The sequence below is a fragment of the Mirounga leonina genome, unplaced genomic scaffold (genome assembly GCF_011800145.1).
Source record: "Mirounga leonina isolate KUSES-001 unplaced genomic scaffold, KU_Mleo_1.0 Mir_127, whole genome shotgun sequence".
NCBI classification, from domain to species: Eukaryota; Metazoa; Chordata; class Mammalia; order Carnivora; family Phocidae; genus Mirounga; species Mirounga leonina.
The window spans coordinates 3,582,626-3,596,806 of record NW_023270316.1 but is presented as its reverse complement, the minus strand read 5'-3'; the positions used below and the strand labels follow the sequence as shown (position 1 = coordinate 3,596,806).

General features: G+C 47.0%; 1 protein-coding gene across 1 annotated transcript in view; it reads left to right on the top strand.

The window, feature by feature from the left end:
- The window catches only part of MYO16 (myosin XVI), a 435,081-nt gene extending 422,940 nt beyond the window's left edge, over positions 1 to 12,141 (top strand). Inside the window, exon 34 of the mRNA XM_035003781.1 lies at positions 11,914 to 12,141. Within this exon, the coding sequence (XP_034859672.1) occupies positions 11,914 to 12,141 (228 nt within the window). The remainder of the gene's footprint in view (positions 1 to 11,913) is intronic.
- The last annotated feature ends 2,040 nt before the right edge of the window (positions 12,142 to 14,181 follow it).

Genomic DNA, 14,181 nt, shown 5'->3' with positions numbered 1-14,181 from the left:
TCTGACCCTCCCCCCTCTCATGTGCTCTCTCTCTCATTCTCTCTGTCTCAAATAAATAAATAAAATCTTTAAAAAAAAAAAAGAATGGTTACTATCTTATGAAAGTTAGGAACAGTTACTATCTTTTTTAAGAAATCAAAGTATACAGATAAGGTAAAAAGCTAAAATCTTCTGTCTCTCTCTTCACTGCCTGGTGTCCAGAAATAGCTACTCTTGTTTACAAGAGAATTTGTAAAGTGCCTTTGAAGAGATATTTTTCCCTTTATTTAACCCTTTGGCAATAAAGGGAGCCAAATGGCAATAAGAGAAAAAAATAGCAAGATGAACTTAACTGAATCGCTGTATAAATAGCTATTTCTGAATTAGAAAGGATCAACTCTCTTTTGCCTAAACCAGAAATTCTGTTTTCACATTCAGATCATTTTCTTAAGTGTTTTTAGACGTATGAAAATATACAACCCTTTAATCAAAGGTTTTTAATCATATGTTACTTTAAGCCACTTCCTTAGGATCTATTGAGGTAGACTTCGGCTTTACAAACTGTGATTTTCGAATTTCACTTTTTAACGTTTTTATTCCTGCAACATCTTGTTAGCATCAAGTAGAAATGGGATTTGCATTTGAAACACTAACGTTCACTATTCAGTCAGCCAAGAAGCTTCCTTCTTTTAATTTCCATAAATGTCAGTAAATGCCTCTTTTCACCTTTGGGTGAATAGTCAATAGAAAAATCAACTCTGTGACAAATGAACAGCAACATGATTTTACATATGAATTATTTAACAAAGTCTATTTTTATCCTGGAAGGGGAAGACTTAAGGTAAAAGTCAGCAGCAAATTGTTAATTTACATGTATTAATATTATTCACAGAAATGCATATCCACGGGAAGTAAAGAAATTTGTATCTCATTTTTTAATTAGCTCATCTCCTAGAATTCTATTAATGACACCATAGAAAACTATTGAAAATTAATAAAAAGATATATAAGTAATAAACCTCATGAAGTCTTTACATCACATTGGGTCTCCCTCTGGGTTGTGAGAGATTCAGTGGATTTTGACCGTGCAAAGCGAACAAACTGATGATAAATGTCCCACTTGAGATGTAGAACTTTCATGAACTCAGTTTTTACATCCCTTTATCAGATACTTGTCCTCATGTTTGCCTGATACCTCTGGACATTGGAAGGCACAAAATACTTTACAAGTCAGGTCGGGAAATGGACACTAGATTCATGTCTTGAACTTCTAAATATCAAAACAGCGAGATTTTCTCAAACACAGAATAAAATCCCTTTTTTTTTTTTGAAAACCCCCATAGTGAGTTGTTGAGGTAGTAATAGCCAGTGTTATAAGGGGCACTGTTTTCTTGGGATTACTGTATCGGTGAAGTAATCTTCTTGTTAAGACCCCACTGAAAGGAGGGGATATTGTTTGAGGATGAATATTCCAGCCCGCGGGGACGTGTCTGGACCATGGTCGTTCACGTGTCTGCTCACACCTGCTGGGAGCTTGAAACGGGGCATGCAGAGGCACCTGTTTATTGAGCGTGGATGGCGTCGCTTCCCCTCCCGTGATCTTTCCTTGAGAGCAGAAAGGTTTGAGGGTCTAAACTGACAGGAGGTTGTAGATTGCAGAGGCCACCTGCCCCCGTCCCGTGCAGAGCACGTGGGGGCGACTCCAGGGGCTGAGCAGTGCCTCCATCTGTCAGTTCCTTTGAGGGATCCGGTTGTCCCAGCTCCCAGTGAACAGTGACTTTCTATTTTCCCATGCCAAATCGCCAAGTGGCTTTTAAGCTTTGAAGCTTTCATACTTCTTTTGAATGTCAAATTTAAAAATAAATATCACAGAATAGGGGCACCTGGATGGCTCAGTCGTTAGCGTCTGCCTTCGGCTCAGGTCGTGATCTTGGGGTCCTGGGATCGAGCCCCGCATCAGGCTCCCTGCTCCGTGGGAAGCCTGCTTCTCCCTCTCCCGCTCCCCCTGCTTGTGTTCCCTCTCTCGCTGTGTCTCTCTCTGTCAAATAAATAAAAAAATCTTTAAAAAAAAAATCACAGAATAATTTCCGGGTATATTATTAGATCCTCCACTGATACTGCTTTGAAAGGCATTGAAGCTGACAGATGGTCTGCACCCTTGTCTAGAAGCCTGGGGTTTGTACCTGTTATACAATAGTATCACTTTTTTCCCCATGCCATCCAAAAATAATAATTCTGGGCATGGGACGTCTTAGTCTGTCCGGGCTGCTGTAACAAAATGCCACAGACTGGGTGGCTTATCAACAACAGAAATGTATTTCTCAGGGTTCTGGAGGCTAGAAGTCCAAGATCGGGGTGCCGGCAGGGTCAGGGGAGGGTGCCCTTTCAGGCTGCAGACTTCTCTGTGTCCTCAAAGGGGGAAGGGGTGAAGGAGCTCTGTGAGATCTCTTTTATAAAAGCACTAATCCCATTCACGGGGGCTCCACCCTCATGACCTGACCACTTCCCAAACGCCCAACCACGAATTGCACCACCCTGGGGGTGAGTATTCCAACATGTGAATTTTGGGGGAACACAGACATTCAGACCACTGCACAGGATAAGCTTGTCTGATCGTCAGAGGCCTGGCACTCGTTGGCCACCCCCCCAAGTCTGGGGGGACCGTCCCACTGTCTTTCAATGGCCCCACTCACTAGCCATTCAAAGCCATCTAGGCATGTCTGAATTCAGAGTAACTAATGGGTCTGGGACCACCCACACCCAATGTGATTTCAGGGAGCAGAGCATTTTTAATAAGTTCCCAGGGTTTTATGGTGTTTGAAAGGGCCTTATCTGAATCCGTGACATGAGAACTACATCTCAAGTGTAAGAATTTGCTCAGGGCCGGTCTGGTATTACTTGAAGGCTCTCTCTCTTCCTTTCCTTCCCTGTCCTTGATGGCGGGGAGGTGCCCAATGTCCCTAAGTTTATTTTTTTTTAAATGAAAACACAAATCTCATATACTGTGAAAGAGAGGAGATTTCAATACAGGGTGAGCAAACCCAGTTAAAAGAGTCTTTTTTAAAATAGCATCGAGAGGCCATAAGGGGGAGGAATTTATGCACATCCTCCTCCAGGGAGGAACCTGGAAATTTCTGCCTGCAGCGAGCCCTCTGCCTGGACTTGAGTGCTTCCTCACCAGGACACCTGAGTCCTTTGCTTTCTTCACTTCAAAAGGAACCAGCTTTAAAAGTCTCTGTATCCTTAATTTGTATATGAACCCAACCAACCCCAGTTAAGCTAGTCTCTATCCCTGTTTTATATGGAGGACCTAACTAAGAACAGCACTCGTGACCCTCGCCTTTATAACTCTGCCTTGTCCTCCTCGGCGCATGGGAGTCAGGTTTCTACCTGAATCCGTCTCCCAAGTCCCAATTCAGATTGCCCAAATCAATGCCTGTTTGCTTAAATTTCCAGCCAGTTCTTTCAAGGTTGACGATTGTGATCAACTTTCTCCCTTCTCTCAAGCGTGCCCCTGGGCATTCATACACGAACTCTGTTTAAGCTCTCCAAGCGCACTGGGCACCCGGTGCTGAGTAGAGATTAATTTACTCACTCTGGACTCGAAAGGGCACCCCTGGTCTGAGCAAGCAACACATTCTACCTCCAAGGATTTCTACCCACATGGATCAACATTTTCCCACTTACATATCTTATGTGACTCTTTTTATTTTATTTATTTTAAAGATATTTATTTATTTGGGAGAGAGCACAAGCATGGGGAGCAGAGGGTGAGGGAGAAGCAGACTCCCCACTGAGCAGGGAGCCTGACACAGGGCTCAGCCCCAGGGTCCTGGAATCATGAACTTAGCAGAAGGCAGATGCTTAACCACTTAACTGACTGAGCCACCCAGGCACCCCTATATGACCTTTTTAAAATGGGAACAAGATTCCCCTTAACCCTGAACATTTCTTTCTTTTTTTTTTTTTTTAAAGATTTTTATTTATTTATTTGACAGAGAGAGAGAGAGAGCGAGAGCAGGAACACAAGCAGGGGGAGTGGGAGAGGGAGAAGCAGGCTTCCCGCGGAGCAGGGAGCCCAGGACCCTGGGATCATGACCCTAGCCGAAGGCAGATGCTTAACGACTGAGCCACCCAGGCGCCCAACCCTGAACATTTCTTAAGTTAACTTATTATGATGGTAATTAAATGTAGACACACATTGTTATGTAAGATCTCTGTATCCTTTCACCTCTCATTACAGCTGTAAAACCAAAGCAAATTTACAAATTCAACCTGACAAGAACCTACAAAAACAAAAAATTAAAGTTTACAACATTCATGCTAGGTATGATTTGGTTTAGCTGGAATGAAATTACTATGACAAAGTGAGTGTGGTCCTGGCTCAGATTCCATGAACTTGGGTCCATTTCTACCATCCCGTGCCCTTGGTGAACCCAAGCCTCTACCACTTCTCTCGGCTTGAACTGCTAGGCAACTGCTAATCTCACCCAGGCCGTAATATCACTTAGCTCTTTCTCGGAGGAGAATGCCTTATCTGCATAGTAAACCCATCTTACTCTTTTCTCATTCGTCTACAACGATATCAGTAATATTCCGTGGGTCATCCTGCTTGTAAATAAAATACGAAGTTCGAGAATAAAGTCTCGCTGAGCACTAGCTTAAAAAGTAGGTTTTCAAATGATCCAAAGCATGATTATAGTGCTTTTGAAAAAAGATCATGAAAAGAAAAATGCAAAAAATATTCGATTATCCAGAGAACTAGAGGACCCCGGAAATACAAACACCAATTTCAGAAACATTACATTTAACAGTTATTTCAGTTATTCACTAAAATCTGTTTTATCTTGAAATTCAAGGAACCTCTGGGCCTTTCATTTCTTCCTGTATAACTTTTAGTTTTAAATTATATGTATGTATATACATGTGTGTGCATGTGTGTGTATGTATATATATGTGTGTATATATATATATAATTGACTCATCAGGATAATCATAATTCAGCAATGTTTAGGGATTTTCTCAAGTCCAAGAGCTAACAATGACAGAATCGTAAGACCCCACATTTATAGGGCACTGGGTACTTTTTTAAGGCACTCTTTTAAGTAGCCCGCACACATTCGCCCTGTAAATTGTCACCGGTTTTGTTGAGGTAGACCGTTACTATGAGCCTACTTTACAGATGAGGAAGCTGATGGGCTTGGTGGCAAATGTGGGACCCCAGCCCAGCACTCCAGTTCTAGGGGCTGGGTTTTCGACCATGCTGCCTCTGTTCGAGGGAGTGAGCCCCAGAGCGCTCATGGACCCGTGACACTTTGCGAAAGGATGAAGTCCAATGTCCCCCTTGGCACTTGTCTACATCAAGTCCTGTGGAAACGCCTCTTCTCACCTCTTCCTTCCCCCTTTCCAACTGGTGGCAACCTCAGTTTTCAACATTCAGAGCAAATGATACCTCCTCTGTGAAGTTTCTCCAGACCCTCCTTCATAAGCCCTGTTTCCCAGGTAAATGCGGGGAAAAAAAGTTTTAAAAGACATCATCTCCTTCTCTATAGCCTGTGCAACAAGTTAAGACAGTTGTGTGTTTTGCATGCTTCAGAGTTCCTTTAAAGACAGGGTATTTGTCACATTCATGGGGCACAGGGATGGGACAGTGTGGACACCCAAGGGTTCATAGGTATGGGACAGTTTTTACGTTCCCAGTCATAACATCTGCCTTTTGGTTCTGAAAGATAATGACTTTGTGTCCAAACACTATAATATAGAACATGCCCCAAACGAAAATAAATAAGTGACTAGCTGTCTGCAGTGACACGGGGTGGAGATAAATCTTTGAAGCAATGGTAAACAAGCTTCAAGTTCAAAGACACCAATAGGGCACCTGTGGCCAACAAAAAAATCAGGATAAATGAGAGGGGGGTGAAGCCCACGGACTCTAGGCGCTCATTTCCAGCTGCATCCCTGACCCCCAGCATCAGTTCCTCTCTTTCTGAAAAGAAATGGTTCCCTTTCAATACCAAAGCTAAATTTAAAAAAATTTTGTTTTCATCATGATAAGTGCACCCCTCAGTCCCCATCCCCTACTTCCCTCATCCTCCACCCACCTCCCCTCTGCTGACCAGCACTGTGTTGTCTGTAGTTACAAGTCTGTTTCCAACACCAAAATTTTTGTTAAAAAATCATTATTGCCTTTTTAATGATCATACTTAATTTATCATGAAACATGAAATAATGGTAGAGGAAGCTGTGAGGTTTTTTGTTATTACCAATAGGATATGAAATTTAAAGAATGGAGAAACACTGATTCTGATGTTTTTATAGCGCTGGGGAACACAGTGAATACTTTGTAGTGCTTGTATATTACTTGACCATCATTTAAATAATATCCATCTAGTTGCATTTGTTTGCTATTCTAAAATATTGAAGCTCTTTTACTACTTGTGACAAATGTGATTTTTGTGCCTCACAATCTAATAAATTCAATAAATCTAAATAAAGCAGATTAAACATCATTCATCAGGGCACACTGTTCTTATCTTCTGATCTTCTATTTATTGTCTCACAGATCATACCTTTAAAATGTCCTCTGAACTTCATTATGTTGCAAGTAGTGACCTATCATGTATCCTTGAACAGAATTTTAGCCTTCATTTAAGGAATAACCTGTGAAAATTCTTTTTCTTTTTTAAAGGAAGATCAATAATGTTAGTATGTTACCATCTCATTTATACCATCCTGGCAACTATCCTTATGTACCTATTAGGTTTTACTCAATACCTATTAATCTCTATAATAGACAATAAAGTTCCATGGGATCTCTCAGTGAAGGGGTTTATTCTGAGCATTAGTTGATTATTGCGAACATCAGTCAAATTTCTGCTTATCAAGGAAGCATCGAAAGTTCCTGGTTGTTGATTCAAAGATGGTGTTCTTTACTTATTACATTATTCAAGACATCAATATCCTCATTAAGAAAATGCTTTCTAATGGTTTGGGTATATAAGTTTCACCTTTTATAATGTACTTGGGAATTCAGATATTTTTAGTAAACACTGAGAGGCTTTGAAAGGGTAGAGAGCATTTTTTTTTTTTTTTTTTTCCCGAACGGTGAAGCAGTAACTTAGGGGATTTTGGACATTTTATGTCAAAAGCCCTCCCCACCAGCCTCCGTCATATCAGCAGCCGTGGAGTGGCTCTATCTGAAAATGTGTTCCTGTTAGGAAGGCCTTGGCAGAGGGTCACGCCTCGCGTATATTTTTGGTCATTACGAAGGGCTGCTGAAGAGTCTAGGATTGAGAAGAGACACAGAATGGATGTGCTCTGTGCTTGGTGTGGGGACAGACTTGTATGGCTCTCCCATGCCCCGGCATGAACATAAATACAACCCATGTCATCCGGCCCCGGAAGAGCAACACCATCTGCTCGGTGGAGATGTGGATTCTGCTGGTCTTACTTTTTATGCTTTACTCTGTCTTGCTAGACCTGGCCTCCATTTGCATATTATTTTTACATCCTTCTGGTGTCTTTTAGATTAATGGAATATTTCTTATTTCACATTTTCTACATATAACTTGCTAATTACACATTCTCTCCCTGTGTGTTCTATAGTTTTACTAGAGAAGAGACCATGCATTTTTGACTTACTGCATCTTAAGGGATTTTTGTTACTTTGGCTACTTTCCTAATACTGCTAGAACCCTACAACCTCTAAACTCCACATAACCCCTCCTGGCTTTTACAGGTTATCACTGGCGTGCATTCCTGTTCTACAAATAATTTATAGTCTCTAAGCGCCCCAAGCATCTTACTTCTATTTACCCATGGATGTCCGGTGTCCTTAAATCTCTCTTAAATTTCAATTTTTCAAAAAAAAAAAAATTTCAATTTTTCCATCCAGGATCATTTTCCTTCACCTTAAAAAAAAGTGGGAGACTTCTGATGGCCAATTTCCTCCTTTTTATTGTCTAAAGATATCTCTATTTCACCTTGTGAGAGGTATTTTTATTGAAAGTAGAGTTTTAGGCTGAATTACTTTCTTCCAGTACTTTACTCTGTGATTTGCTATTGCCTGGCTTCTGCTTAGAAGTCAGCTTATACCCTCTCATTGTTGTTCCTCTGAAGGGAATGTGACTTTTTCCTTTGGATTTTAAAGCTTTTTCCTTTGTCTTTGTTTTAACAGGATCCGCCTCGTGCTTTCTTACTGCTGGCGATGGCCTGTGTGTGTGTTTGCCTTTTGTATGGTTTGCTGAGCCTCTTAAGTGTGTGTGTTGATGCCCTTTGTAAGTTTTGGAAACTTATCTCTTTGAGGACTGCCTTGTCACATTCTTTGTCTATCTTTTCCTTCTGGAATTCCTTTTATGTGTGTCTGTTCCGCTGTCTCTTCTGTTTGTCCATCATTTCCTCCCTCCTAAGCATTTCATCATAGGTATTTTAAAGTCTTTATCGACTAACGCTAAATCTGGATCATCTGTGAATCTGTTTTATCCTTCGATCTTTAGTGAATTTCCTTGTCTCTCCAGATGTAATTCCTGATTGCACAGTAAAGCTTAGTGGGTCAACAAACTGTAGATGCTGCAGAGGATGCTCTCTACTGGAAAGATTCCAACATCCCGTTGGGAGGCCGAGGCAAGGGAGGACGTCCTCAGTCCAATCACAGATTGAGCTACGGTGCAGAATCAGCCTGCCTCGGCTTTGCCTCTGATCTGCAGAGAGCCTGTGGGTCTTTTTGTTCCTTAGCTCTGGAAAAGTGCAGATGTGCTCCAGCTGTGCATTTCAGAGGTCCTGGCCCGCTCTCCAGGCTGTGCCCCACTCAGGTGCAAAATCTGCAAGTCTCGAAGATGAGACTAGTCAGGTGCTTGAGGCTATTCTCCCCCCACCCCTGCCTCCCATCAGATTTTTTGCTTCTGAGGCACCTTGAACACTGTAGGAGATTTCACTCTGCTTTTTGTAAGCTTTTGGCCTAAGGCACCACTCATGCATATAGCTGGAGAACTTAACAAATGTCTCTTGGGGAAAATGGCCATCATTTGAGGGTCCTCAGATTCCCAATCTGTGTCTCTAATCTCCTACAACTGCAACATATTGTATGGTTTTTCTTTCTTCTAGAAAGGGCTCTCTAGACCCACAGAAGAACTCGGAATTGGCAAATGTTCCAGGAGAGGGGAAAAAAAAAAACCAGCTGGTAGTTACTGGTTCAGAAAGATTTTCCCCATCCAGAATTTTTGTTTCCCTGGTTCTCAGCTTGCCAGAGCTATCTGATACTCTAAATATATGATTTGAGTAATCTGTCTCTTTTTTTTTTTCATCTTTACAATGGGAGCAATAAACTGCCATGACCTGCAAAACCCTATGCAGATGTGAAGGTTTCTTGTTTTGCTTCTAATTAGATGAATGTGAAGTTATGTTACTAACAAAAAGGATATCTCAAGGAAGTTGGGGGAAAAAATCAGCTGAGATGGTAAAAATATTCTTCCATCAATTACATACTCTCTCATAAGAATAAATGCCGTGACAGTATTTTTTGCAGATTGCTACTATGTGCTGAACATGGGCCAAGGAACATATAAATAGGTGTTCAATACCCATAGAGTGAACGAGATTGCAGCTGAAAGTAGCCGCCAAGTGTACACGAGAAAGTAGAGGAGCTAAAATACAGTAGTGAAGGAAGAGTACAGATTACACTGAATCCCGTGTGGGCAAAGGAGAAAGAGAGCATGACATAGGGACGCTGGTCTTTAGCACATATCGGCTCCTGGACAACAGTGTAGGGTAGTACCTCAGAAGGCAGACTCTGGAGCCAGTCACCATTTTTCATGTGACTTTGGGCAAACTGCTTCACCTCCTTGTGCCCCAATACCCTCATCGGCTAAAGGCGAGCTAGCAGTGCTGTGGAGAGCTCTCCGGAGGATTGCGGAGTTAATGTTTCTCACGTGCTTAGAAAAGTACCTGGTACATAGCACTCTAAAGTGTTTATTAAAAAGATATTTTTTATACTCTCCCTTTCTTGGCTCACTTCCGGAGCGTAGAGTCAGTCTGGCTTCCATGGGAGCCTTCCCCGCAGGGGGATGTCTCATTTCCACATCGTTCTGGTGCAGTTCCGGAGACTGGAGAAACATCCCCTCTCTTTGCGGGGGGGCGGTGCGTGCTGCTTCAGCCTTGATTCCTGGAGGTCCCTTCAGGGAGAGACAGTCACGGTCCTGTTTTCCACACTTACGGTGTTTTTCTGGTTATCTGTACATTCAATATGGGGAACCTCCTTCTGCTGGCAGCCAGTTCCAGAAACCTAGTTATGCACTGCGAGTATGGGTTTGGCTTCCCGGCTTCTGTGGGTTTGTCTTCCCGGCTTCTGTGGTTTACCCCCATGTCTCGACGTTCTGCCCATCCACTTATTCTAGTTTTAAGTTCTTCTTCCATGGATAGACGGTAGGATCAGATGTCCGGGTTAAGGTGTTGGTTCTCGAACTGGACCACTGATAAGCCTCGCTGCTTCTGAGTGACTGCTTTCACCTAGGAGCCAACCACTATGCCCTGCTTTCATTTACTGTCGTTCGTTTTGTGGTGGCTGGAAGGGGCACCAGAACAAAGCAGGAGGTACTTTGAAAGTGGGTTGAGACGTCTTGTTTCTTCTGAATTCTCCCCAGTATTCCCACTGTGAAGTCCCGCACACTCACTCTAGAATGGCCAGAAAAACGGTAGCATAAGGAGGCGAGAGGACTAAGCCCATACAATTGCATCATGATGCTCTCCTGCAAGGGTCCCTAAAGTTCTGTCTCTGTGGGCACAAGGTCAGAGAGCACCCAGCTGCTGGCTGAGATCCCTGCTTTGATTTTCCCCCACGAGCTGGAGCATCGAAGTCAGTAGGGTCATACTCCCTTAAAAGATGTTGACTAGGGCGCCTGGGTGGCTCAGTTGGTTAAGCGACTGCCTTCGGCTCAGGTCATGATCCTGGAGTCCCTGGATCGAGTCCCACATCGGGCTCCCTGCTCGGCAGGGAGTCTGCTTCTCCCTCTGCCCCTGCCCTTCCCCCCCTGCTTTCTCTCTCTCTCTCTCTCTCTGAAATAAACAAATAAAATCTTTTTAAAAAATAACATTTTTAAATAGTATTAATTGTTCACTTACTATCAATCAATATATGATTTTCCCTTATATTGATGGTCAGCCTACAAATTTACCCAAAACTTCTCAAATGTAAATATAATTTGATCGGTTAATCTCCCCTCTTGGAATCCATTCTACAGAATAGCTGTTAAATACAGGAAAGTATTGGGCGCCTGGGTGGCTCAGTCGGTTAAGCGACTGCCTTCGGCTCAGGTCATGATCCTGGAGTCCTGGGATCGAGTCCCGCATCGGGCTCCCTGCTCGGCAGTGAGTCTGCTTCTCCCTCTGACCCTCCTCCTTCTCATGCTCTCTGTCTCTCATTCTCTCTGTCTGAAATAAATAAATAAAATCTTTAAAAAAAAAAAAAAGATGTTGACTAGTTCTGCACAGATGGGAGGACCCTAGAATCAGGGGACCCTTGAGAAACCCCAAAACCTAAAAACAGCCTCACAGTTGTGATAAATGAGGAAAAAGCACGGGACGTCGTAAGGATGTAGATCATGATAGAGGGCAGAGGGCACGCGGACGTGCCCGCTTCGGAATTTCCTGGAGGTGTCTCTCCTTGGGCAGCGTCCCCGCCCTCCATACTTTGTTCCGTTTGCCCCCTTCGCGGGGCCGTTTCCCGCTCCAGCTCGTGGGGGGAAACCAGAGCAGGGTCTCAGCCACAGAGACAGAACTTTAGGGACCCTTGCGGGAGGGCATCGCGATGCAATTGTATGGGCTTCGTCCTCTCGCCTCCTTATGCGCCCCCATCCCCCCCGCCCCCGGGGGGCTCGCCCTCTCCCCCCTCGGGCTCACAGCGCCCGCTGCTGCCGCAAGTTTCCCTCTTCCCTCCCGCAGGTAATCCACCAGCTGCGGCTCTCGCAGAACGAAAGCGCCGCCCTGCAGGAGCTCCTGGACTGGAGGCGGAAGCTGTGCGAGGGGACGGAAGACTGGCCGCGCCGCCTGCAGCCCCCGCAGCCCAGGGCGCGCCCGCCTCCGCCCCGCAAGAAGCCCGCCCCGGGGAAGGAGCCCGCGGGGGCGACCTGCGGCCGGCCGCCCTCCGAGCTGCGGGACCCCGGCACGTGAGGGGCCGCGCGCCGCAGGTGCCCCCGCCCCCCCGCCCCGCCCCCCGGCCCGGGCGCTTCCCGCGCGCGCCTGCGCCTGGCGGACGGGGCCGGCAGAGGCCGCCGCGCTCCGCGTGTGCGCGTGCGCGCGCGTGCGCGCTCTTTCCCGCCGTGGGCGGCGCGCGCCTGGCTGTCGGGCCCCCCCCCCCCGGCCGCAGGGGCAGGGCCCGAGCAGCGCGGGGCGGCGCCAGCGGGCCGCGTTTCGGGGCGCGACCCCGCGTCCCTGGTCCGCCCGCCGCCCCCCCGGGACACGGCCTCCGCGACGGACGTTGGATTCCTTTGCAGGTGGTGGGCTTTGTTGGCCTTCCAGAGCCGATCATCGGTTACCTGTTTCTGACCGTTGTATAACTTCACGCAACTGGTGGTGCTCCCTTCAAAACGCGCATTTAAAACAAAAAATCACTTCGAGGATTTCCTCCCCCCCCCTTTTTTCCCCGAAAGGACCCAAGCCCCTCGAGACCGCGTCTTTGCTTTAGCTTCGCCGGCGCCAAGCCTGCGCGCCCCCGCACCGAGCCCCGGGTTTGCGATCGGCTGGCGGGGGACGCACGCGCCTCCGCGGACGTGCACGGCCAGCCCCGGGCGGCCACCTCCTCTCCCCGCGTCGCCCGCGGCGACGGGAGCTCGGTGAGGCGCGCGGGGCTTCACGTGCATAGCCGGCGGTGGGGCCGCTGGGACAGGGTCACCTCGGAGGTCCGCACGGTCCGAAGGAGCTCGCGGGGGCGCGCGGCTCGGGGCGGGGACGCCGCACCCCGCGGTGGCCGTCCCCTCGGAGCGGCGCTGCGTGGCTCGCCTGCGCCTGTCTGCTCAGCCGCCCCGTGACACAACCGCCCGCTTATCCGTGTGCTCCTGCGGCGGTCGGGACGCCCTCAGCAGTGCCGCCGGGCCGTGGCGTCTTGCTGCTTGGAACGCCGTGCTCATAGCAGCCTCTGCAAAGTCACCGTACCAGTAAAAGGTGCAGCGACGTCCTTCGGTGGTGCTACTTCTGTGCGGCCGCTTCTGCCTCCCTGGCCCGGCGGGCGGGGGCAGTGAAGCCACCGTGTCCCCGCGGCCTGTCTTCCTCTGTGCCCGCAGCCCTCTGCAGGCTCCGGGCGCTGGGGGTTATTTTAAAAGAAAGGTTTTATGATGATTGCAGGTATAACTGCAAGCAAACGTCAACATTAAGAATAATATGTTTGTCACTTAGAAATAATTATGGGCTGCCAGATGCAGACACGATTTCCAGTGAAAAGGTGGTTTCTTACGTCCCGGGAGAGAAGCCCTGGCTGGGTCAGCCAGGGGGCGGAGGGGCCGGGGACCCCGCGGGCCAAGCCTAGATTGTGATGCCCTCGGGAAGGACTGAGGCAGGCAGGGTTGGCAGGTGTAGAATCGCAAGTTTGAGTAATTTCAGGGACTCCGGGTCAGAGGCTGTCCCTGGTTGTCTGGCGCCTGGCCCCGGGCCGGGGGATGGGGGCAGGGGTCAGTGGCTAGAGAGCGAGCCACCCACGAAGGAGGTGGTTTGTGTGGGCTCCGGATTGGTTGGCGATGTTTACTCTCTGTAGGACTTGACTCAGAGAGGCGGGAGAGCGGGGTGGTTAAAGCATCAAAATACGGAAAATGAAAAGGCACAGTTGATGCACGGTTAACGGGCAACAACATTCCTGATGCGGTCTAACAGGGAGGCATTCTGCTCACCCCCAGCGGAGCCCCCCCCACCGCCCCTCTCCACACTCTCGCTAACGCCTGACTTCCTAACCTCAGCCACCGAGTGATGGAAGAACCAACTTTCCTTGACGTACGTGGCTTCCTTGCCCACGCCTTGCACATTGTAGGCACCTAATGATCCTGGATCAGAAGTCCGGACTGATCTCCCCCCACCCCAACACACACAGTGTATTTATTTGGACCGGGGTGAAAAGCAAACTGTTCGAGCATTGCACCTCTTGAGGATGTGTTTCCAGTGCGCGCTGAACACTTGCTATCGTTGTGCGGGCGCTTTGCACACATTATTCCTCACGCAGACGTG